This window comes from Molothrus ater, chromosome 10, assembly GCF_012460135.2.
Source record: "Molothrus ater isolate BHLD 08-10-18 breed brown headed cowbird chromosome 10, BPBGC_Mater_1.1, whole genome shotgun sequence".
Classification (NCBI taxonomy): Eukaryota; Metazoa; Chordata; class Aves; order Passeriformes; family Icteridae; genus Molothrus; species Molothrus ater.
The window spans coordinates 19,932,093-19,958,188 of record NC_050487.2 but is presented as its reverse complement, the minus strand read 5'-3'; the positions used below and the strand labels follow the sequence as shown (position 1 = coordinate 19,958,188).

The window sequence follows — 26,096 nt, the reverse complement described above, 5'->3', positions numbered from 1 at the left end:
GCCTTTTCTGTCTTGCTGCTTTATGTGGGTTTGATATATGCTCCTGCAGCATTATTACTTACTCTGTTCAAATCAATGCTCTGAGCTTTCCTTTACATGATTGATTCCTTCCAGATTAGCCCACGAAGAACGTGATTTAATAAACACCACTGCTACCTGTTTGCTAGCACACAGATGTCTGCAGTGCTAGACAGAGACTGTAAAATTTCTAAAAGTGCTTCAGTCAGTCATAAGATTTGGATGGTATCACTTTATTTAAGTAGGAAAAAGAAAACAGATTTGGTCTGCTAGAGTTGAAAGCAAACTAAAATTCCTTGGAAGAAACAGAAACAAGGCAAGAATTCATTAAAATGAAGGCAGACTCTGCAGGAGATAATGATATAAAGGCAAGTTGCTTACTAGGGTTTTGTCCTCTTTAAATGCCACTTTCCTGCTTCACAAAAGAAGCATTTTTCCCTTGCTTTTGTGTTCTTAAAAATTGTGGTAGCAGATTGTAAAGTATCAGCAACAACATTATAACTGCTGATGTCACTTCCTAAAATACCTATGGATATGTATTTGTATTACCATTTAGTGAAAGTTTTAGCAGAAATTGGCTGTCAAGGAAGAATTTAAATGTTCTGTAGTGCTGTCCTGGGGGTCAGTGGGTGTGGGGTCCATGTAGAATACCTGCTTTTTCATTAGGATGTTATTTCAGTGTCACAGTTGCTTATCTGTAGCAACTCACAGGGTGCTCATGTTCTGGGCAGTGTATCTTGCAAGAGTTCCATGCAGGACGTGGAAGGATGTTGTGTGCCATTTGGATATTGAGGACCAGATTTTTTTCAGTTGCTTCTGGCTGGATTATATGGACCTGGTTTAGTACAGTCTTGTACAGTTTTTAGTTTGCCCTAACATTTTCATTTTTATCTTTCCATAATACCTCTCTGTTGTCTCTAAGACCAGTGGTTTTTAGTGCTTTCCAGACAAGTTTTGTGTATAATTACAAATAGATAATGTAATGGCCTTTGAGCCTTGATGGTCTGAGGAATTGGGAAGTTCTTCATAAGATGTTACTGTGTAATACTTTAACACAGCTGTTCAGACATAGTATTTCTTATCATTAAGCTCACTCTTAGTTCTTTGTTTTTCCTGATAATAGCCTGACATAACATTATTCCTCACTAAATTTTCTCTCTCTATATAAGGCAGAGTTTTTTCCTTCATGCCTTCTGTGATATTGTTTTCTCTGGAGGGAAATCTCCATAGCTTCCCGGTGCATCTCTGCTCAGATGTGGGCTGCAGTCTGATACACACCATATTCCCTCAGTCTCTGTGCCCAAACCAGTCTGTGGCCAGGTCATTTCTTCTGTGTTTTCTGAGAAATCTTGTGAGGTTCTATTAATTTTTCTCCAGGAAACTTGTATTTCTGATATTACCTTGCTTTCATCCACTTTCCTGGGAGATGGTTTTCCTTTTCAATTGCTGTACTATTGTTTTTAATATTACTGAGGCTTGTTGTCTTTTCTTGCTACTTTCTATTGTAAAATTAAAATGCTACTTTTGGCACAGAAACTATCATATTGCTTTTGAAGGATAGATATTATTCTTGCTCCGCCAGCACCTTGGGAAGAATTGTACAATATGATTCTATTCAGTCCACATTTTTATCAACATGGTCACCATCACCTGCAGCCATCATTCCATTTTAGAGCACAGCCTCGCAGGTATTTTTTCCCTTTTTGCAATATCAATTTATAAAGAAGATGAATGAAAGTTTCTTGCATGTTTTTGTCAGTGTGTTTTTATAGCTCCCACGAACAGTGATGGACTTGGCAGCCTGGAGACTGAAATCCTCTGTTTAATCACAGCTAGGTCTAGTTCAGCAGAAAGATGTATTTCTATACACAGCCCCTGTAGCATGTCTAAGCCTCGAGCTGGGGAACTGACCTTCTGTAAAGAGAAAAAAGCTCTCAGGCCTCTCAGCCCCTGCCTTATCTGGGAGCTGTTGAAAAAGAAGCATTCATGCCATTGAGTTTTTGTGACAGGTGCTGACATCTAGTCTGGAGTGGACTGAGAGCTCTCTCTGGGGAATTTCTTTCCCTGAGTTCCTGAGAGAAAGCAGATTCTATCCAGCCTGGGAGTTGTACATCTGCGTGCATCGAGTTGTCACATAACACTTCTAAAGGCAGTGGCTTTTCAGGCCAGCTTGCATTTAGCCCTAGGCTTGATCTTCTGATCATTAATGTCTGTGATTCTTTATTTTGGTTGTGAAAACTCTCAAAATCCAATAGCTGAGACCAGAGAACTAAGTAAAACTGTAAACTTTATTCTCCTGTTTAGAGTATTGAGATATTTTGTTTTAAAACAAAGCAAAAATGTCCTCCAGAGAATCCTGCAACATTCTAAGCCCAGAGAAGACACACTGCACAGAATTGTTGTACGTGGTCATAAATTGTATTCTCTGACCATTTTGTGATGTTGTACAGAAAGGCAATGGTCCTGGTCGTATTCCTTTTCATAAATATGTGCTTATTTCTCTGAAAATCCAATGTTAAGAAAAAACTTGCTATTCCAGAAGAAGTGCTGGCTATTAAATCTGCTGGAAATATTTTGACTGGGTTTTGGGTCTTTTTGTATTTTTCAGCTAACAGGACAAGTGACTTTGCAAATTGCCACTGATCCAGTTTTGCCGTTTAATGCCCTCGACATCGCGTTAGAAGTTCAGAACAGTCTGAAAGGTAATTTTCATTAGAGGAATATTGTTCTCCATTATTACAGGGGGGAAAAAAGCATCATCTATCCCTGATACATATTTTCAATACTTGAATCATAGCCAGTGATTTTACTAGTTATATAGGGCCATTATATAATGCTGAATAAAACCCAGTTTTGGTGCTAAAGAAAGCCACAAAGTTTTTAGATTTCTCTCGATGTTACTTTGTCAATTAAGCAGCAAGGGTTAGTGTAGTGTCCTAAGACCTCTGAAAAAAATTTCTCTTTATAGGTTTATGAAACTCTCAAGTTGATCTGTTAAATAGAGAAGTCATTTCTATAAAATCACACCCAAACTTCACATATCCTTCAGCAGATTGCGAGATTATATCTCAAATGTAAAGACTTTTTGCAATCTTCAGGTGCTACCCCTGCATTTCATTCACTCCCTACACTATAAAGCACCATTTTTCTGTAAAACATACTCATAGAAGTACGATACCTTTTCTGTAATCTTTGCCATCCATCATTGTGAAGATGTAGGAGTCAGGAGGCAAGTATTGGTCTGGAACCAGTGAGCATCTAAAAAGACAAGTAATTTTAGCTCTCTTGTGCCACATAAACATTGGTTTAGTTCAGCCTAAACACAGCAGGGGATGATCATCAAATGAAGTGTGGCTCAGCTGGTATTCCTTCAACTGAACATGAGATATCTTCTATTGTTCTTCCTTTTTCTTTATTTTGAGTAACAGGAAACATTGATTTAAACTGACTTTTTTTCCCTCAACTTCAGTTAGATCATTTATCTCTACCACTTCAGGGGAGAGAAAATTATTTCCTAGGCTGTAGGGCCAGCAGGATAAATTTTCTCCCAGCTGTTCCCTTTGGAGTTTTGTTTAATGATTTTTCTCATGGCTTTCATGTCTTGTCTGTCTGTGACTTGTATAAAAGAACAGTTTATGTTCATTTTGGAAAACATTAAGACAATGGTCCTTTTTCAGTTACTTAAATGAGAAGTTGTACTTTTTTTATGTGGCTCATGGGTTTATTCATTCTTCAAAAGATTTTATGTTGAACAAACTTTCCAGTTCAAAGTTGGAATGTCTTAGTAAGCTGTTTCCTTCTCCAACTCAATGCAAACTGTAAATGTAGAAAAGATGAAGGTAAATCTGCATGACATGTAAAATATTTGTTCATTAGGCTTAATTTTGTGCCTCTGGGATCTGGTTCAGCCAATTCCTTGAACACAGATTTTATGACCCGTTGGACTTTCTCACACTGAAGTTAAATTCTGTGTAAATATTTGAGTCACTGTTTTTGCAATCTCCTGGATGTACTCACAAAAGGTTGTGTATACCTTGATACTTGTTAATACTGCATTTATTTACATTTCTAAAGGATTAACTCTGTAGTGTGGTGGGTGTCTGTGCAATTAGCTCTGCTAAATTCCATGGGATATTACTCAGCACCTCACAGACCTTTTCTTACATCCAAGATAGTGTGGATGGCAAGTTATGTCATCCCCAGCATGTTCATATGGCTCATGGCCTGTTCTTCAGAAAGATGAGGAAGAGGCTGCTAAGTGACATGTGTTCTCTCCCCTTGCACACACCAGAACTCTTGGAAACAAACTTTGGGTTTATCTGAAAGAAAGGGTTGGGGCTGGAGAGATTTATTTTTCTGCCTCTGCTGATGGTCTGATGTTTAACAGGAGACCTTGTGGTCGTAAATGATGGGAGATGGGGGTTCCAACACTGAAATCCAGGTCCCCAGGGCTGGTCAGGCTGTTGCCTGCCTGTTCACAGATGTGATATTTTAAACAAATTCATAAATAAGAGACTGCTTAGAATATTCTCATTAGCTACACCTTGCAGCTGCATGGGATTTGTGCGTTCCATACATTTAAAATCAAGACCCACTTTAACTTGAATCAAATACATTAATATCTTTCTAGGCCTTGTATCCTGTGAAAATCCAATTAATCTTTTGAGGTAGGCTGCAGACAAGATGTCAAATCTGGTGTGTGAGTGATACAAACAGTGCTTTCAAGCATTCCTGTAGAAGTGCTTTGTATGCATATGCAAGCAAAAATGTACAATCATTTGTAGAGAAGTTTTTTGTATGTATACGAACATTTTTATCCAGAACATATTTGTGTTTTCTGCTGCAAGCTCTTAGCACTGTGCTCCTTGTAGCCTGTCTTTAAAATCTGGTGTATGTTACAGCAAGTTTCTGTAGGGGCTGATGGTGGAGATTCTCCAGCACCTCATTAGGATTAAAAGCATTCCTGTACCTTTGCACCTCACTGTCCCAGCAACAGCAAGTTCAGCTACCCAGTTTACAAAATTAAAGCAGCCAGGTTGGTGTTGTCCCTCACTTGGGTGCTGTTGAAGCTGATGTCATTTATTGATGTCATTTATTATTGCCACTCACTCGGTCTCATGCAAACCTTTCAAAATTGGTGTCTGTGCCCCAGCCCTCAATTGTGCCTGTGCAGCACCAGGCAGGAGAGGTGAGATCCCCACTTGTGGCTGTCAGCACAGGCTGCTGGAGCAAATTGTAGCCATCTCTGATAGCCCCTGGTTGAGAGGGAGAGGCTCATGAAGACAAATTGAGGGTGGATGAGATTTTCTGGTTTTCCAGAAGTGCAAGAGCTGTGATTTAAAGCTCTTTGGCTGGCTCAGTGTCAGCTGTGTGTGGCTTCTTATCAGTTAGGCCCTTTCTTCTCCCAGAATGGATGTTTTACAGATGTTACTGCAGCTGAAGTACTTGGGGTGATAATACCAAGCAGCACTAGCAGAAGTTTAAAATAATCTGGTTTACAATAAGTCATTCCCAGGGAAGTCTGCGTGATTTTCCACAGCCTTGTCTCTACCCATACATTTCAAAACATCAGGCTAAACTCTCTGTCCTTAGAAAAATCAATAGAGAAACCCATCTCTCTCATTTACTTGATGGCTGCATGCTCATTGCCTACAGCTATCTGCTGCTCTTCAGCTTGGCATCATTTTACCTGCTTGACTCTATTTCCCTGATCATTTTGGGTGCTTTTCAGAATTACTCTCTCCTCCTGTCTGTAATATTCAGAAAATTTCACTCTTTACTGTTCCTACCCTTTATTCTTGACTGCAGCAGAGGTGAAAAATGCAACAAATCTGTATATAAGACAGAAAAATCTCTTTTGTCATGAGACACTGGGATCTTGTCTTCAGTATCCATTCAAGGTTATTATGTATTAGTGCCTTTTTTCAGCCTTTAAAAGACAGTCATAGAAAAAGGCATTTTCTATGGATAAACATTTAGTTCTGAAGGGCGAGGATGAGCATCTATTCTGTGTTACAAAGCCTTAAGTTTCAACAGCTCTGTACAAAGTTATTGGTAACTTCATAGAATCATAGAATAGTTTGGTTGGGAAGGGACCTTTTAAAGGTCACCTAGTCCAATGCAGTGGGCAGGGAGATCTTCCAGTAGATCAAGATGCTCAGAGCCTCATCCAAGCTGGAACTGAATGTTTCCAGGATGGGGCACCCACCACCTCCCTGGGCAACCCAGTGTTCCACCATCCTCATTGGAAAAAATCTCTTCCTTACACCTAGCCTAAATCTAATTTTTTGGTTTAAAACCCTTAGCCCTTGTCCTATTTCAAAAGTTTATCACAAAGTTTCTTATGAAGCCCCCTTTCAGTATTAACAGAGCACAATGAAGTCTCCCTGGAGCCTGCTCTTCTCCAGGCTCCTGTATTGACATGCACACAGTAAAATGTCACAACATTCCTCTTTAACATTACTTCTTTGAAAAAAGGCTTGGAGCAGCACCAGATGAGTTTACTTGGGCTATAGCAGTCATGGTAGCAAAATTGAAGCTGATGGCAACATATCCTTTGCACTGTGGATTTGTGCTTCTGCCCCTTTAGGGTGCTTCCTACAAAGCTTTCCCATTCAGATTTTCTACTGCCAGGTCTACTTATCCTGTTTGACAGAGCATGAAAAATTTTCCCTGTGAATACAGCAGCACATGATAGCTGATTCAGAATTTGCAAGCTAATCAAAAGCTGAAGCAATTTCCCTTCTCTCTTACATGCAAACACATGTTCACATACATGGTAAATAAGCATCATGCCTTAAAATGCTGATTTGTCTGTGCTCACTTTCCTGTAAGTACTCATAGGCAAGTATTTTCATAACCGAGGGCACAAAGAGAATTTAAAACTGTCCAGTCTCTACCTGTGCTTTTCATAGGAGCAATCATTTACAGAGGGAAATGCTATTGTATTCAGTGTCTGTAAAAATATCTGTTTGGTGGAACTTGTTTCTGAATAGGATCCAGTTGCATTTAGCAAATGCAATGAAATTCAACAGCGTAATTCCCTGATCAAGAGTGCACATGCTCTTGAGTCACTTTACTGTGTTTGCAATTTTATTTTTGTAGCAACTAAACAACTAGCTTGGATGATTCATCATGATTCACATTGGAGACAAAAGAACAAAGAATACAAAATAAAATAATGTGGCATTGTTTTCTCTTAAAAAAGGTAACACTTGTGCTTGATGTTCTCTGTAAAAGCATCACAAGGTGCTTAAGACATTATTAGTTAATGCAGGGTTTTCTTGAAGAATCATTTGCCCTTCCATTCCCATCTTCTCAGCCTGAGAAAAGCATAAATCAGTTTCCCTTGGTGGTGCAGTTCAGTGTGTGGTGATGCCTGTTCTGTCCTTGGCTGGCTGAGGTAACACTGCCCATCCTTGCAGCTTTTGTACTGAAGCATTGAAAAAGGACCTGGATGTGTGTTTTCTAACAAGTGCAGGCTTAGACTGTAAAACAAAGGGTTGGTTTAAGGGCTGTGGAGAACAACTGAGAGCATTTACAGGATGTTTGTGTTTAAAAGGGTGGTCTGGTTGGCTTCATTTCCCAATACAGAAAGATGGATTTTCCCTTTATCTCACTTTCCCTACTGAAAAGTTAAAGCTGGCATTTGCAATTGTTTATATAAGATTCAGAACAATAAGTTTTATGTTACTTGGACTACAAAGTGCTTTGCTGAAACCAAAGGATTCTTTCTTACAGGGTGGATTTAAACATTTCCATATGGACACAAGTTCCAGGGTAAGGTGTGCATGGTGCCTGCATTATATGCATATGAATGGGAAGTTCTTCAGCTGCACAGGATGTTTGCCAAAGATTTGGAAATTAAGGATAATGATATTTTGCAAATATCTTAAATGTAGCAGGCTTATATGCTTGAAGAATATTTTTATGAGGCATCAACCTAACTTGATCAGAATTTCAATTACTTGAGACTCAGAGAGTTTCCATCCCTTTATATCAAGATGCCAGCACACCTGTTATCCATTCTGCTTAGGGAAAGGTGGATTGGTCAAGTGTCATTAGCAAAGGAACCTTGTCTCAAGCCAGGGCAGACATAAACCATCTTCTCTCACTCCTGTTCCCCCAGAGAGCTTCTGTTCATTGTTGAAATTCATCTTGATATCTCAGGAAATCTGACAGTTTCTCTCACACCAGCATCTTGTCTCTCCGTGTATTCCGGATCATTTCATGTTTTGCTAGATTGGAATGTGCTAGTCAGCTGAATGACAGGAGTATATGGGATCTATGAACTCCTTTTCCTTTGCTGGAATGTGTCCAATAGCAAGTCTCTTTTTCCATATGAGAGGGAGAATATGTTACATTCAGGCGTTTCCTTGGATTTCTTAGCTATACCTGTTTGCTTTTCCATCCATATTATGTGCTCTCCTTTCAGACTCCAACCATGAATAATTTGAGAAATGGGTTGGTGTTTGTCCTGATTTTAACTAGAGTAGAGTTAATTTTCTTCCTAGTAGCTGGTACTGTGTTGTGGATTTAGGATGAGAGGAAGGTTGGTAACTCACTGATGCTCCCGTTGTTGTTCAGTAGTGCTTACCCCAAGGACATTCCAGTTTCCCATGTTTTCCCAGAGAGCAGTTACAGGAAGCTGGGAGGGAGCATGGCCAGGACAGCTGACCTGAACTGACCAAAGGGGTGTTTCATACCAGAGAAATCAGGCTCAGTTTAAGCTGAGGTGGCCAAGGAGGCTGGGGGGGCCCAGGCTGAACATGGTCAGCCCAGTACAATTGCTCATCACTTGTCTGTCTTGGGTTTTATATCTCTCTTTAGGTTCTCTCCCTTTTTGATGCTATATTATTACTGTTGTTATTATGGTCATCATCATTATATATCAATAATCAAACTGTTCTAATTTCAGCCCATTGGTTTTAACTTTTTGATTGTCTCCCCATTCTGCCAGGGAAGCCAGTGGGTGTGAGTGAGCAGCTGCATGGTACTTGCCAGCTGAGGTTAAACCATGTCAGTGTTCCCCAACTACTATTTGTGATTTTTCCATGTGTATCTTAGACAAGGAAAGTGAAAATTCATTGAAGTTGAGTCCTGAACCACTTTCTTGGCTTAATTATCTCAGTCACTAAGGTACAGATCTCCCTGAGGTTTGCACATTCATGTAGAGATCAGACAGCTCCTAGAGCTGCATGGTTTATGTTGATTAAGGCATTATTTGAAAGATCTAAGCATAGTTGGATTTCTTGTCAATAGGTGAAGTGAATCTTGGCCTTAAAGATAATTTCTGCATCCTGGAAATGTTTGTGCTGACTGATACTGCTTTTGACTTTCTATCGGGTTGAGGCTCTGCTTTCTCTCTCCATGTGCTTGTAAAGATGAAGGCAGTCCATGCACACTCTGGGAAAGGAGGCCACACTCTTCACCTGCACTGCAGGTGGGAGGAGGCTGCACATTCACAGTGCTCCAATTCACATTTCTCTTTCTGGACTCTGAACAGGGAAATACTGAAATTGTGGAGTGCTCCTAGGTGATTTTATTCTTTTGCTGTCTGAGTGGGGTTGCTAACAAAGCAATAGTTAACACTCCAAGTTGAAAAGTTTTGAAAATATTGACTGGATTAGAATATGCATTAGGATATCAATTAAAGTTGGCTCATTGGCATATGACTTAAGTGATTAAGAGGAGCAATTTCATATAACCCTCTACAATTGCTGTCAACCTCTAAGATTCTAAAATGTTGAATCAAATTCAATTAAACTCTGCATATTAAAATATTCTATATAGCAATCATTATGGAATCCAAGCACAAGCTTTCAGACTCAAGAGCAACAGCATCAAATGGCATTGAATAAATTCAGTCTCAGAAGGAAATGTTGTAGCTCTTGATTTATAACCATTGCTTCCTGCATGCCTGTTTTTCCAATGCTAGATTTTAAGCTGTACCCCAAAAATCATTCCTCACAGCTTATTAGATCTTAAAGCATCAGAGCCCAAATTGATCTTTGAAGAACAGATCAGAGGTTACACGGAATGATCTACGGCTTCCCTTGACCCGTTCGTGCTGCTCGCAGGGGAAGGAGAGACTCAGGTTTTAATTGGACTATTAATTTTGACTTGGAAGCAAGAGTAATAAGTGGTCTGTGAATCACTGGTGACTGTCTTGCTGTCCCTGCTCCCAGGTGATGAAGCAGGCGTCCCTCAGCTGCTGGCAGTGGCATCACGTCTGAGGGACACGGCAGAGCTGTTCCAGTCGGACGAGATGCGCCCGGCCAATGACCCCCAGGAGCGAGCTCCTGTCAGAGTCAGGATGCTCAATGATGTGCTGCAAGGCTTGGAGAAAAGCTTCCTGCTTCAGCAAGCTCCTCCAGGACTTTACAGGTATGGTACACGGTGTTCCACACGTTCTGCAGCTGAGCTAAATTGGTGTTCACCACTGCTTGGTTCGCAGAGCTGTCTTTAAAAAGAAAACATCAGTGAGTACCCAAAATTAAAGCTATTTTTTTCCTATCACGTCCTTTCTGCAGAAAACATTAATTCACTACGATGCAAGGGGTCATTAGAATGCAGCACTGTAGCACTTCTGTCATGACATTGCTGCTAACAAGACGTATGGTGTGATGGCAGCCCAGGCAGCGTGGCAGAAACGTGTGTCAGATGGTACAGGAAGCTTTCAGAAACAGAAAATATTTTGAAGTTTAATACTGCTTGACAAGCTCCACCTATATTTTATTTAAAACTTTGTACAGTTCATTGAAGATTCAGAATTATACAAGATACTGTGTAGCATTATTTAACATATTTAATTATATAGCAGCATTCTTGGATGCATTTCAGCGAGTCAAAGGCAGTACATTCCAGTTAATGAGGAGGCCTGAGTCAGTTGCTGTTCATAACATCTTGTCTCTGCTTGGAATTATTCTCTGATATGTATTCAGCTGCACTACCCAGGTTGGTTTTAAGATGTCGTAGTCATCCCATCTTTTACTTTCTAAGAAGTCTGCAGGTCTCTATCTCTCACCAGAACCATCTAAAGTAGCAAAACTGCACTTTGATTTCAGTTGATGGGAAAAATTATCCAGTGTCTCATGCAAGTGGATGTGTAAAAGTGGACATCAAAGAGACAAGTGGTAGAGGTGAGGGAGGAAAGCAGAAAGCTCCAGCCACAGGAGGGATTCTTCCACTTATTAGCAATGGTATAAAACAAATGCAGTCATCTTTTTAAAAAAAGCAAAGGGGAAAAAAAAGCAAGGTAGTTATGGGGAGCTCAAAAGTGTCAGGGAATAAAAGCCCTACAGCTGTAATAAAGAAAATAGAATAATTACATTTGGGGAGAGGCTAATTTACTTCCTTCCTGCTGTGACTGGATTTGTAACATAAAGAAATAAGCCAAAATGGGATTAGATAAAGTCTAATATTCCAGGTTTAGCAGTGCTGTCTTGTCTGAACTGGTATGGTGTTGCAAAGGAGCCAAAAACCTGTTTAATAATAATGTAATATTTATGTGTTGCATTGCAACAGCAACATTCAACACTGTTGAATCTGGCCCAGCTCTTGATTTGTAAAAATAAATTATATCAAAATTTAAGATTATAAGGAGAGGGGTTTTGACATCTTCTAATATTTCAGTTCTTGCAGCACTTGCATTATTAAGTTTGTTATTTACCAATGTAATTTCTAGATATGCAAACATAATGTGACAAATTTTTCACCTGCTTTCCACAGTACTTTAGTACAGAGCAAAAGTACTTTCACACTGGCAAAGCAGACATGGTGAAAGTGAAAACGTTGTCCTTGCTGCCCTCCAATTCAATTAAATTTGATACAAGATTTAACAGTGAAGGATTTCAAAGACTAGGAGAAAACATTGGCTTTGACTTTACTCTGAATAAATGTACCTGACATCATCTGGAATATACAACAGTAAAGGACACCTTGTGTGTCATCATTTAGATGTTCATTTAAAAAGAATACATCCTTTGTACAGTGCCAAGGTGTGTAATTGTTACCTTTAATGGCAAATCTACACAGATAAACAGAACCAAGGACACTGTTAAGTTGCTGATGCCCTTTTCTGCCATTTAAAATCTGAAGAACATTTGCTTAATTAAAAAATAAAAAACATCTAAGTCTTGTTTAGATTATTTTTCATTTTTTAGAGATTGAAAGTCCTTCTATTAATTGATGAAGTTATGTGAATGTGTTGATGAAGTTATGTAATTGTGTCCCAAGAACACGAGAAATACTTAAAAAACCTAATACACTTTTTTTTTTTGCTTGTAAAATTTTAAGCTTATTCTTTTTGTCATTCTGTAAAGAAAACAAACCAAAAAATCACTCTCACAGCCAGGACCTTGTATGCCATGTTTCATCCCAGTCAGGAGATTGATAGGCAAGTTATAAACCCCTGAAATAGTGGTTTATAATGGAAATGCTGGCAGCCCTTTAACTATAGCAGCACAAGCAGTACAGCAATAAATACTGTGCTTCATCTGTAAACAGAAATTTAGGATGCAGTTTGCAGCCTTGACCTTCAGGCTCCAACTGTGTTTAGATCATTAAGATTCCATAAATACTGTAATTTACAGCCTTCTGAAGGAAGAATTTGTGTGCACAGTAAAGGACGTATTCTTCATGAAAAAATGATTGCTTCCTGTATACCCATTTGGACTCATATTCTCAACCTCAATCAAAGCACTTGACAAATTTGCTGAAGTTTTAGGCATCATTTTTAGCCTTGTGTTTGTCCTAATTCACAGCTCTCTGGATCTATACTGTGTTTTCTGTCCTAGAACTTGAACTAAAAAGAAAGGTGTTTTTTTCTTTATTGCAGGAGTGTTGCAACCTTCCTGTGCTTCTCCACTACAGGGGAACTGATACCTCTTTTATATATCTTTTTTTTTCTATAGCTTGCACACACATTCCCCTAGCTATAGTCTTTTACTGTATATAGGTCCTTAAAAAAATAAATGCCTCATTCCAGTCAATGTCATGGGGCAATATTTGGGCATAATTGATACATTTTGCATCTATAATGAGAAGTAATATAATCAGACTTACTAGCAGAATTCAAATTGCTAATTTTTTTAATAATTGGATTAGGATATTTGACTAAATTTAAGTAATCATGATTGACATTGGCAGGTTGTTCAATACAGTAGATGCTGTAGTTTTGATGCTCATTCCTCTTACCTGAACTTCCTGACATTGAACTGCAAATTTGACAACAGCACGTTCCCCATGATCTCTATTTCCAGCTGAGCTGGAAATACACAAGTACAGCTTTAATCAGGGTATTTTAGTCTTATCCAGAAATTTAGGCAGAATGAAAAATAATAGGTTGAGGAATATCCTGCTTTGCAAAAGTTACCCTGGGACTTGATTTGGGGTTAGGAGAAAATTGCTGAGTTTTGTTGTACCTGAAGTATTTCTTTGATTCCCAGTGGTAACCCTGGGTAGATTTTCTATTTTCAGAACAAATTTCTAGGCATAAAATAGGATTGCTGTTGGTATTTTTCATTTATTTCTCTTTGTTTCTCATAGCGTAATCACAATACTGATAATTATTTGGATTTATAATTTGCCATTATTTTAATGGAATAATCAGTAGAAATCTGTTTCTCACCGTTAGCCATTTCTTGCTTTCCACTCTTTCAATGTATACTTGTGTGGAACATTTCTGTGTGTTTTCTGATGACCATAGTTTGCTACTAAAAGTAATAATCATAGATTACACACCAGTGGCATCTACAAGGTAAATGTAAGAACAGAGGCTTTGTTACTTTTTGTGAAAAAAAAACCACATTGAAGCATATTGTCCTCTCCATGAGATGGTCAGCCTCACCAGAGCCATAAAAAGATTCCATAAATATTGATCATATCATGCTTTTGCATGCTTTTCCCTCTAGAGCAATACTGACCAAAACACTGGCACCAGTATCAGGGATAGCAACACAGTGTGGATCTTCCTGGTGTTCAGAAATACTGAGTTCAGATCTTGTGTTTGCCTAGGCTCAGTAAGAGGGTTCTCTCTGTTTATTGTATATTTTGTTGTACTTCTTATATTTGCTGATTCCCAGAGCTTCTGCCACCTGTCAGCCTGATGTATCTGCCAGGTCTGTGTGTGCACTCCTTAGGTACTCACAGGGAGCCTCCCCCTGTGTTGAAGGGCAGAGCTCTTCAGTGCACAATAATACTGAAAAAAAACGAGATAACAAAGCAAACTTCATGGAGTATCAGGCATGGCACACTCAGTGCAGGGAGATCTCCAGTCTCAGGGAAAGTGTCACATTTCTTAAGCTCCAGGTCTAACTTTCAGGTATGCTGTTGATACCAGATGAATCCAGTAGTAACCATGCAGAATTTCCTAGAATCCCCTGGGATGCTTCCCCAAAATTTTCAAACCTAAGAGAGTCATTAAAATCACAGCTTGTGTCCTCAGTATTTAAAATTAAAGCCAAAAAGAAGCATACAAGGGCTCAGGCTGTCATTTCTGCTCCAGTTAGGTGCATTTTATTCTTAATAGATCCTGGCCTAAGGATCAGTTATGTCCTGATTGGCAGTTCTTTCAACAGTTTTGTAAAAAAGTCAAAGTCAACATGTGTAAAATCTTTCTTTTAAATGTTTTATCTTAGCCTGCCAAGTTTATCCTGCCTATTAAGGCTCTATGCATCTGCCACCATTATTTATGGAATTTTTACAGGGATGGTTGTGCTTTGTCTAATAGATGTAATTGAGTGCATTGAGTAATAAGTAGGTCAAAAACAAGGATTTTGAAAGCAATCTCTGTCTTCAGCAAAGACCTCCAGCAGTTTTTATTGCTCGTTTGTATCAGTTAAACTTCTTCCTTTTGCTTCTTTTCATCACAGATACCCAAGTGTGGCATTAACACTTCATTGGGTTAAAGAATTACAACAAATGGGTGCATTTTAATGCACTGAACAAAATACTGGCAGCAAGCAAAGATAGATTGTGCAGCCTGAATTTGACATAATGAAATGAAAGAACAGTCAAAAGGTGTTTTCAGTGCCATTCAAAAAAGGCGACTTGCATCACTGCTGAACTCCTGCCACTCAAGTGTGTGTTGTTCACCAGAACAAATATTTTCCTTTCAGATTGAGATTTGTTATGTACATTCCTGACATGTGTATATTCCACAGGATTTATTTCTGCTTTGCTGGTAAACTGCAGCAGATTCTCAGGTTTCAAAATACACATGCCCTAAGACTCTAGTTTCCAGAGACATGTTTAGTAGGAAAATTAAAGAGCTTATTATATCTCCACGTGTAAACAATCTGCTCACTGGATTTACAGAGGATGAGCATTAAAGATGCAAATATCCTGCTAATCTTAAAGAGTAACGTGGGTAAACATGGAGTGCAATGTCACCTGCAAAATAAAACAAAACCCCAGCCCAGAGCTTCTACCCAAGACAGTAGTTCTGTCTCATTGTATAAACCCTGGAGATTTCTTTTTTCATTTTGAATTCTTCATTTATGACTCCAAGTAGAAAACATTCCTGTCTCCTTTGTAGTAAAATTTGAGATGTTTTTTGACTGACCTGAACCAAATGCATGGAGTATTTTTATTGTCCTGCTTTGTATTATGTGGAACAGAGAATGATTTGATACGGTGTCAATGATCCTTAGTGTGGGAAATACTGAAATAATTCATGTTTCGCTGGCAGCAGTAGATAATGTTCTGTCTCTATTATCTGCCATGTGCAATTTGTAAATACAATGCTAGAATTATGTTGGGGGAGAAGGAAAGGATGTAGAATAGTATACCTCAGATTTTACCATTCAGTCAGAATAAATGAATTTCTGTCTTCCAACACAGCAATGATTTCCTACCTGACTTTTGACCCCCATATTTTGCATCTTTCAAAATTTGCAACTCCTTTTCTTCTATGATTTTTTCATGGCTTATAAATGAACAGTGGCATTACTTGTTTCCCTAATCCTTCTCTGGTGTTCCTCAGTTCTGCAGTTGTTGTTCAGCTCCCTTCTCTCTGATAAGCATTTGTCCAAATGTATTTTTTACACCCAAAATGCCTTCCCATTTTCTTCTGCCTTATTCCTTTGAACTTTACAGTGTTTGAGCAGTGTGATTGTGGTCTCTGCAGTTGTAAGCATGGAGCAGCACATTTATCCTAGCACACACCAGTAGCATTTACTAGGCTGATAATGCTCTTACAAATTCCTGCTATGGTTATTATTTTTCTCATGACTGATAACGATGCTGAATTATGCCCTTTCTTAATACTGAGGAGATGCAATAAAGTGAGTGATAGTCATACTCAAAACACCTGATCCATCTGAGTGGCAATTGAGATGTTTTTTTTTCCTTTGGAATCACCGATACATGTAATGGCCACGAATTAATGACTGTATTTGTTGTCTTGTAAATTTTTACTATTTAAAGAGCATTTGCTGCATAAATACTACTGAATTAGCCATCTGCAGAGCTGTAATTATGGCAGACTTTAAAGCTTATTTAAACAGGGAACATGAAAATCTTTTCATTACACCTGCAAAAGCAGAAAACCTCTGTAATCAGGGATTATGTCATGGCTTGAAAACAGATTTCTCACTTCCCTGATATGAAAGGAAACCTGGTTTTACGTTTATTAATTTATTTTTCCTCGATGTACTTCCCATTAATTTTCTTCCATCTTTTTAATTAAGTTTATTTGTATACTTGCAGAGTTCTCTCTGTACAATACATCAGACCCATTATGTTTGTGATCCAGTAAATATTATATTGTAATTTAACCCAGCATTAGTTGTCCTGAAGACAAGACTGTGTCCAGGAAATAATATTCCTCATGCTTCCCTTGAATGTGCATAGTCTTGGCCTTGCAAAAAAAAAAAAGGGGGGGGTTGGGTTGTTTTTTTTTTGTAAAATGCCAAAATGCCACTTATTTTAATATGTGTCCTTACTGGATCTTTTAGCCCATTTCACAGCAGTTGTTGTGCTGACTGTAAAAGCCCTGGCACAGCTGTTCTGTGAGCTCAGTGCAGAGCTCTCATGCCAACCTCCAGCAAGTCTTGTGGTTAGCATGCAACTCCACTCCATGTCCCTTGCTGGCAGATCTTGCTTGGTCTGCACTTATGGTGCTAAATAGGGCAAGAATATTTAGTTCCAGAAAAAAAAAAAAATATGCTGTGATCTCAGGAAGCTATACAAAGTATTAGATTCTGAATAATTTATTAAATCCGACAGAAACTTAATATTTTATACATTATTTTATATTTATTATAAACAGTAGGGCTGGTAACATTTTTTAGATCCGAGAAATATCTGAATCCACATTTTTGATTTTGACAGATAAGAACCACTCATATATGGTTGAAATATTAGCCAAGAACACTTCTTGACTACAGTACAAAAATAAGTGGAATTCATTGGGAAAATAGTTAATATGCAATATTCCCTCACTAACATATTACCCAGGCAATAGAGCTTGGAAATGTGTTGATGAGATCATTAACAGGAAAATTACCTTAACTGGGACTTAAAAGAAGTGTTAATTTTGTGTGTGTACCTGCCACTGCAGGCAATAATGATATAACTTTAGCATTTCTTTAAGGATGTATTATGTATTATGACATACTTTTTTATCCCTCATTAACTCTTATGATAATGACCTGTGGAAATGGTCTCATGTCACGTGGCTCAGAGTTATTTAGGGTGATAAACCCAGTCAGGATCAGAGCTGGAGATCAAGGTCAAGCCAGTTCCTGCATTAAGCACTGGACGTTGCCTGCTGCTTTGTTTGGGAATGGGATTCCTCCTCAGGAAGAGGATGTTTTACATGATTTCTAAATAAAAAGCCCTATGAGGTCATCAGAACATCAGCTGTGAGCCATTTGGAAATAATTTTATTAATTCACTTCCCTCAAGTTCTTCAAAATAGTAGCACATCTGCTTTGAATTTGAGTGTTTCAGACTGAGACATCCTTAAAAGACAGATAGTTTCCTCCAAATCATTCACAGAAGCATATGTTTCTTTCACTTGAAAAGCAAGTGTAGCATAAATCATTCAAAGAACAACATGCTTACATTTGTTACCAGCAATGTAGCTACATTATTTGAATTTAACAAAGAATATTTCATACCAGTTGCTGCCAGCAAATAACATTTTAAAATACAGTTGTATCAATTTTGTTCAATGCATCATCAGTCTTTTAAGTATAAATGTAAGTCCTTGTTCTGAGGAATGACAGAAAAAGTGCTGGTGGATTTTCAAGGAATTTTTACATCTCCATGGGGTATACATCATTCTCCATCAGCTGCATACAGGGTTTGGAAGCTCTGTGGCAAAGTGGGTTCTGTGGCTTCTTCAGGAATTTCTACATAAAGTTGCTTAATTAATTTCTGTGAAACCCTAGAGAAAATTATGCCTAATTAGAGGACTGTTCTTTAGTAGTGATAAAGGGTGACTTGCAACTTCTGAAGAACAAATGCATCCTATTTGTATCTTTTTATTTCACTTCTGTGAAGTCTTTCTGTACTGTTGAAGCTCTAGATTGGATTCTCCTTACCTACTGGTCTTGTTTACTCCAAAGCAAGAAATAAATCAGCTCCTAAACCCAGCAAATTTTCACCAAGAGCAAACCTGTGAGTGCATGGTAATGTTGATGTTAAGCACTGACAAACAGACCCTTTATTTCAGGCTGATTTTACTCAAACTCAGTCTTTAAGCTAGTCAGGCTTCTTAGCTCCATTATTTTTACTTTTAGGCTGTTCCAGAACATCAGTCCTCTTATGATCTGCTACTTGCCAGCTTCCATTTAGTCATGGTTATTATATATTACACTAGACACTGTTTGCTATCAAAAGTCACAAAGATTAGGAAGTGATGTAATTATTGTTTATTTAACAAAAGTGAAAAAGTTTGGCTACAGCTTGTCAAAGACTTAGTATTCCCTTTATTTCTCAGCCATTGCAGAACACTGTCCTATTATCAGAAAATCAAGCTTAGAATTGTTAGCTTTATGTCAGTCTTCTCTGTTGGCAGAAGACATTTAATTATCAAAAGAATAGTTTCCTTACACGTTTCAGAGCAGACATGAAAGTGAATGTTCTCTGTGAATGTTGAGTTTTGGTGATAAAAAAGTCCTCAAGCAACCTTTCTTGGATTCATTTCTGCAATAGACCTTTTGCTCTCTCTTTGGGATTCTGAATGCTCCTACATGTTCTTTGAAATCTGCTATTGGTGCACTCAAGGCCCTCACAAAGATTTAAAGTTGTCAAGGTGCATCAAGCTGAAACTTAGGCAAGAGTTAGGGTTAGGTTAGGCTTTAGTGATCCTTCAGTGAGAGATTAGTGTGTTTCATCCCTTACCTTTAAAAAGTACTGCAATCAAAGAGAACTGTAGGGAAATGAAAGATAATGTGTCTTGTAACTCACTACTCTTCCAGTTTGGCTTCTCTTTTTCCCTTTGTTTATTTGGCAGGCAGTCAAGCCAAGCATTGAGACACTTCACAGAGCTGCCAAATCACAATTAATTTTTAAAGAAACCCTATTTAAAACTGACCTCTCAGAAATGTAGTCAAACCTGGAACAATTACCTCCTTGTGGTCCCATGTCCCAACAGGATTCTGTTCATGCCCACTTACCACAACCTCCATTTGCCATAATTGACTCAATTAGAGGTGTCCTAATGCCTGTCTTTTATGCAAGATAAATTTGTGTCTAGCAGGGAGAGAGTGTGTCTGGTTTACCACTGTCTCATAACGATGCCTTTGAAATGCCTTTCAGTTGGTCAGACTTCATTTGGGTTTGATATCTCGATTACCTGCAGCTTATCAACTGCTGATAACATGCAGATGCATCCCTTTCAGGCAGACACTCACCTCTGAGTGTTCATGATTTTAAATACATCACTTTCTGCAATATAGATTGGTGGAACCATTTGCAGCCTGTAAGGAGAGCACTAAGGGAAGGCAGTTGATGGCTCTGAAAAAGGAGAGGATGTGTAGGAAACAAAAGTTAGAACAAGTAATTACAAACAGAGGATCCTTGAAAATGACATGTTTGGTTTGTGGGGACTTAGGGCAGTGAAGGAGTGGTGATATTTACAGCAGAGTTGGGTGCCACATCCCCATCTTCCCTGGCCATGTGTGTGTTGTTCCATCCCATGGCCCCAGAGACTTCCAGCATTCAGTCCAGCAGGGAATGAGCATTGTAGGAAAAAAAGGGGTTCCTCTGGATCAGCTCTAATGACACGTAATGACAATCACCAGGGCATGTAACTCCTCCTGATAAAAGCTAATCTTACATGGCCAGCAGCAATAATTTTATCATTATAAAACTTCTGCCACAATGCTGCTCTGAAATAAAACAGGTAAGATAACAAAACTGCACGTGGGTGTCAAAAAGATTTAAAAAACAAGAGAGGAAAGGAGAACAGCCATTGGAGATCAAAAGATAAGGATCCCAGAGGAAGGAAGGAAACATTCTGCATGTTCACTGCAAAATTTTCTGAGGTGCAAATTTGTATAAATAAACCAGTATAAATCTTCTTGTGCTGTTTCCAGAGAAGATCTTGTGATATTTTTATATCCTACAGTGAATAACCACTGTATGGAAGTCCCAATATGTAAATATTGTTATGAGAGTGCATTTACTTATTTACCAAAGTAATCATATTTTATGTCTTACAAACATGAATGAAAACAGACTCCTAAATGTAAGAAAAGTGCATTCAAAATTGAACAGGATCAGGAGAAAGGGAAATTCAGAGAATCCTTGTTCTGGTGTGCTTTTTTTTCTTTTCTTTTTTTCCCTGGAGAGTACAAGAAAAAACAAATCAGGGAATTACAAAATTGAGTTTGTGAGGATGCTGAAGTCATAACACATTGTGTTATAACTGGAACAGACAGAGGCTGCCCACAGCATTTATCTCTAAACAATTTTACTGTGATTCCGCCGAGAAAACCCGCACTCATTTCATGTGGGACACTAGAGTTACCATCATGTCCTAATGATTTAATAATTACTTTTCAAAATCTCAAACGTGGGCTGTTAGATGGGAGTCTGTTTGTAAGTGCCTGAATAATTCATCTTGTGTTGTACATTACCTACAGACAAAATTTTCTTGTAAGCTAAAAAATCGTTTTTCGTGACAAGAGTAATGTGCTGATCTTGTTTCATCTTGTACTGTCCAGTTGCTCTAATATTGAAGTTGTGTTAAAGTCAATATATTTCTAGTGTGATCTGTCATTCAAAAATTTGTCAAATTCCTTCTGGTCTGCTGTGTGTGACAGTACCTCCTTATTTGTGGTTATACAGAACAGCATTTAATGGCATTGTTTTGATCAGGAATGCTTCTGTTCCTAGGTCTGCCAAGGATTTATAAAAGTTGTAGTAGAGGCTCTCTTTATAGTTTCTTTACTTTGCTAAGGCTGATTTTTATTTGTTTGTAGCCCTTTTATCTCTTTCAGGGCTACTGCCTGAAGTTATTAATTGGGTTTCCTACCTCAGTGTTCCGGTTTTCCGGTCACTGGGATGTGTCATAGAAACAAGCCCATTGGGGTGAATTATGTGTGTTGTAATTTCATCAGCATCATCAACAATTTATTGCAGTTTTCTGTTTAGGAGTGTCTTTTTGTTTTGTGGGGGTCAGGCTGACTGTGAATTTTATTCATAAGATTAAATAGTTAAAGATGAAGGTAGATACTTAAGCAATTAGGTCAGAGGCTGAAATTGTTGTTTTAGAGGTGTAGGCTACAAAACCAATTTGTGTTGAGGAATGTTTAAGTAATTGAATTTCACAGTGTAAATTAAAGTCTCTTGCTATCATTCTGCCTGTTGTGGGCACATGGTGATACCTTGTGTCAATGAAATGGCTGGGGTTTGTTTTTCAGTCCGTGTGTAATCTTTAATGAAAACGCTGTTCTGACTTGTAAAGGCTTGGAAGTAATAAACTGAACTGACCATTTTTTTCATTTGATGAAGCTTCAACAGAGGTAAGAAGTGAACTTGTATAAATTGGCTCTCATGAACATGCATAAAGAGAGAAATCGTTTTGTGCAACAAAGGGGTGGCATGGCTTGCCAAGCACAGATAAGTAATTGGAAAATACAAGATCCCAGTGAGAACTCCTAGCAGAAAAGTTGAAAAAAACAGGTGCTGTATTATGTTACTTATTCGTATTTGCATGCATAAAAATATAAATGAGGTTCTGTTGTACTATGTAATCAGCTATTCTGCAGTCATATTACTGTTTCAGAAGTAAGATAGTATTTTAAAATTATGGCAGTAGACTGCTTGTCTCATTCATCAAACAACTAAGCTCTCATCAGACTGTAATTTGCCCTGCATTCAGGTGGGGTGAGATAGCAGTTCTTGTTTTTACTTGGATCACATGCCTGTATATTTACTGTGGAATCACCAGTGATTCCAAAATCACAGCCATAGATTTAAACTGTGTCAATACCCTTTCATCTCAGGCTAAACCATCCTTATTAGCTTGTGTGCCTTGCTTAGAGCCCATTTGATGATAGGACATGAGGTCTGTTCCTATTCACCACAAACATTGTCTCAGCAGTCCCAAATGTTCCAATGGTCAGACCATTCTCTCTTTAGAGTAATTTCTGGCACTCTGAGTCAGTGTTGCTCTGCTGATGGTTGCTGTCTTATGATGTTTTTATAAGTTGACCTAAAGGAATAGAGGCATCCTAACAGGGGTTAGGGCACCAGTGTTGCAGGCATTTGGAGTAGAATTCCAGCTCAGTCAAACTCTCCCAGCCACCAGCAAACAGATCTCCCCTGAGGGTAGAAAGAAATGTGATTAGCACTGTCCCTGCTGTTGGAGGTGTTCGAGGGGCTGTGAGCTGCCTTCTTTCTCCCTGTGAACTCCAGGAACTATAGAGGAGAGTTCTTCAAAAGCCTGGCTCTGCTTGCACTGATCTCAGCAGGAGTCCCTGAACTGAGGGAGCAAACTCAATCCCTGCTTTGAAAAATGCAGTATTTCCCATAGCACAGCCTATCCTTAAAAACCGACCAACCAAGAATTTATCTGGCTCTCAACATACACAGTTTTCCTTTACTGTGTCACAGAGGCTGCTTTGGGACAGTCACTTTTGGGTGTGAGCTGCACCACAGACAGAACAGTGGCATCAACTCGAGCTAAGGGAGTTGTCCTGTAGCTGCTGCAGTGCAAGCTGAGGAAGCTGTTGCCACATCTGCCTGTTTCTGCCCTCTTGATGGGGCTTTCTGTCCCCACTGAGCTGTTCTTGCACATACTCCTAACCTGTTTCTGTCTAAATGGTCTATGGCAGTGATGGCCTATTGTTTAAACTGTCCTGCTGCTGCAGGGTTCAATTCCAACCCTTTCCCTTCTCTGTTTAGAGCTCCAATGCATTGCATTGCAGACCCCTTGAACTGTCTGGATGTATTGCTGTCAGGGGAGGAAAAAGTTATCATTCCTTCTGCACACTGCTGGCTTTGGATGTACACCCAATATTGGGGGGTAAAAACATAGAGTGAAAAATTGCCTCGTGAGGACAGGAGTTATTTCCTATCTTTGAAAAAAATGACCTCTCATTCAAAACATTTTTTAAAGCTGGAAAACATAGCAAAAGATGGTGGGCGTTCTGTGGTGTCATTTACTGGTCTACTTTGTTACCTTTCCCCCAGGCAGAGTTGCACTTGGGTGATTCATAGAATAAGATGCACTTCTGTGTTCATCTGTCTTCTGTAAATAAACTTGGCAGTTTTATTACTAATTTGGAGTTGCCATTTGGCCTGTTCTGTCATGCCATTAGGTTACTAACAAAGTGTGGGAGCTGTCCTGTTTCTTGCTGGGTTCTCCACCCAGCTTCTCCCCTGCCCTGATCACCTATCCTGTATTTAAGGAGAAGGTCCTGCACCAAATCACTGTAGCTTTCCTGTTTCAAATTTCATTCACTTCTGTTTGCAATCAAAGGAGCTCCTGGGTGGAGGTTTATGATGTTTATGTGCTCTTCTAATTAGTGTAATGATTACACCTGGTTTTGGATAACATTTATAGCCTGCTTCAAAGAGTCCCATTAAAATCACTGACTAGCTTTGAATTCTGAGCCTTCCCCACCTCATACAAATAACATTTCCAAGGGATCACACAATACTCTTGCATCTGTTTTTCTACAAACCATTAAATTTTTTTGCAGATATGACTGGGAAATACAGGTTTTGTTTCACAAGGGTTTAGCTGTGTGTGCTGTTTCTTTCCTCTAGTATGGGACATTAAAGATGGGTTACTCTTGTTCTGAAACCACAAAGAATTCTTGATGAAGTAAAGTCTCTGCTGAAGGCAAGGAGAGTTTTACCACTGGCATCCATGCAGCTGGAAGTTCACCTCTGAAGAGTGAAATAAATAATGTGAGCAGATAGGAAAAACAAAAACAAAACCAAACCTGTGCTGAGGGTTCACCGCAGTAACCAAACTTTTTTAGAGGGGAATAAATGGAATTCATCTGAGAGACAAAATCCTTCATGAGGGGTGTGATAGGTCTAGGTTTATGCTTCTGAATAAAAGCTTGAATGGTCAGAGGGGAATGTGAGACTTCTTTGATGGATTTAGTAACTGCTCCAATGTAAGTACATGTAGTTCAGTGAATAAATTCAGTTTATAGAGGCATAATAAATATGCATTTGTCTCTCAATCTACCATGGGTCAGCTTTACTGTGCATAAAATGTATCATCTGTAAGCTGTGGCTGATACTTGCAGGGTTTCTTGATGGCATCTGATGGATTATTTTTGACTAAAAATCTTACCATTCTCTCCGTTGTTCTCTTTCAGAAATATTCTTTACAGACTGGATGACAGGACCAGCCAGTTTTCAGTGCTGCTGGAGGCACTGGAGCACTGCAAACTACATCAGTCAAATGAGACCGTTCAGGCAGCTTTGTCAGAGGTGCTGAACAGCATCAATTCAGCTCAGGTTTACTTCAAAGCAGGACTTGATGTGTTTGAGACTGCCTTAGCTGGAAAGAAATGAGAGGATTCTCTGCATTCTAAGACATTTGTTTACAACTTTCTAAACAAAAGTTCAACTTGGACCAGAATTGCTCTGAGGATCAAACCTTTCTCAGCCTTTCCTTCAGCTGGCGCTTAAAGGTACTGCAACACGTCGGTTAAGAAATGTAAAACAGTATTTTGCACTGTTCACAATATATCCCAAATGCCTGTTCCTGAATGTATAAAACCTAAAGAGAGGGAGTAACACTTCAGAGATGATTTTTGGAAGGACATCTGCTGTATTTTTGTATGTAAAATATGTTTTTATGACTAAGAGCTCAATCATGCGAAGTACCAAGCACGTCCTGCGGTGTGCTGAAGCCCTGGTTCTGAGACACCCCAGATGTGCAGCTAGGGGAGATTTCCTCTGTCAGAAAAACATGACTTGAGTTTCTTAATGTTTTCAGCAGCTCATCTTCTTCCTTCCTCCATTCAGAGTAAGGAAGGATGTGGTGTTTCCTTGGGTATCCAGCACCAGAGTGGAAATGCGCAAACACCTTTAAGGGTGCAATGCAACACCTTTACTCCTGTGGAACAATAAATACCTCAGTTCTGGCAATACAGATAAACTTCGATTCTTCCATTTCTGTATGAAAATAAAGAGTTGTTTTCTCTGATGTTTCTTGGAGAGGAAATTTTTGTGATGATTTCAAATTATTTGAAAAGTGTGAATCGGTAATAACACTTGCACAAAAATGCTTTGAATGTTCATGTTAAATGAAAGAATTGCCTAGTCTTTATAAGGCTGGAGGCCTTAAAAATTTTCACTGAACATTACCAAAAAATCCCACTTCAAGGTCTCTAAACTTCCAGAGAGCTGTAAATAAAAGCAAGACTTCCAAGTCCTGGGAAAAGTTTTGGGATTCCATCACTCTTGGCCACACCATCCACTATTCCAGGCTGGATTGTTCCATCAGGCCTCACATCTAGGACCTGGATCATTGTCAGAAAAGCACAAGGAAAACATCCATCCATTCCCCAGGAATTCAAGTGTGGAGGCACAAGCTGGTGAAGCACATTGCAGAGCTAAAATGCAAATCTGCTTTTCCATTGGTAGAAGGC

The 26,096-nt window shown here is 38.9% G+C and overlaps 1 protein-coding gene across 1 annotated transcript in view; it reads left to right on the top strand.

The window, feature by feature from the left end:
• The window catches only part of NAALADL2 (N-acetylated alpha-linked acidic dipeptidase like 2), a 214,795-nt gene extending 189,137 nt beyond the window's left edge, over window positions 1–25,658 (top strand). Inside the window, exons 12-14 of the mRNA XM_054515927.1 lie at window positions 2,627–2,720; window positions 10,206–10,404; window positions 24,816–25,658. Coding sequence (XP_054371902.1) covers window positions 2,627–2,720; window positions 10,206–10,404; window positions 24,816–25,014 — 492 coding nt within the window. The 3' untranslated portion in view covers window positions 25,015–25,658. The remainder of the gene's footprint in view (window positions 1–2,626; window positions 2,721–10,205; window positions 10,405–24,815) is intronic.
• Window positions 25,659–26,096: the final 438 nt, after the last annotated feature.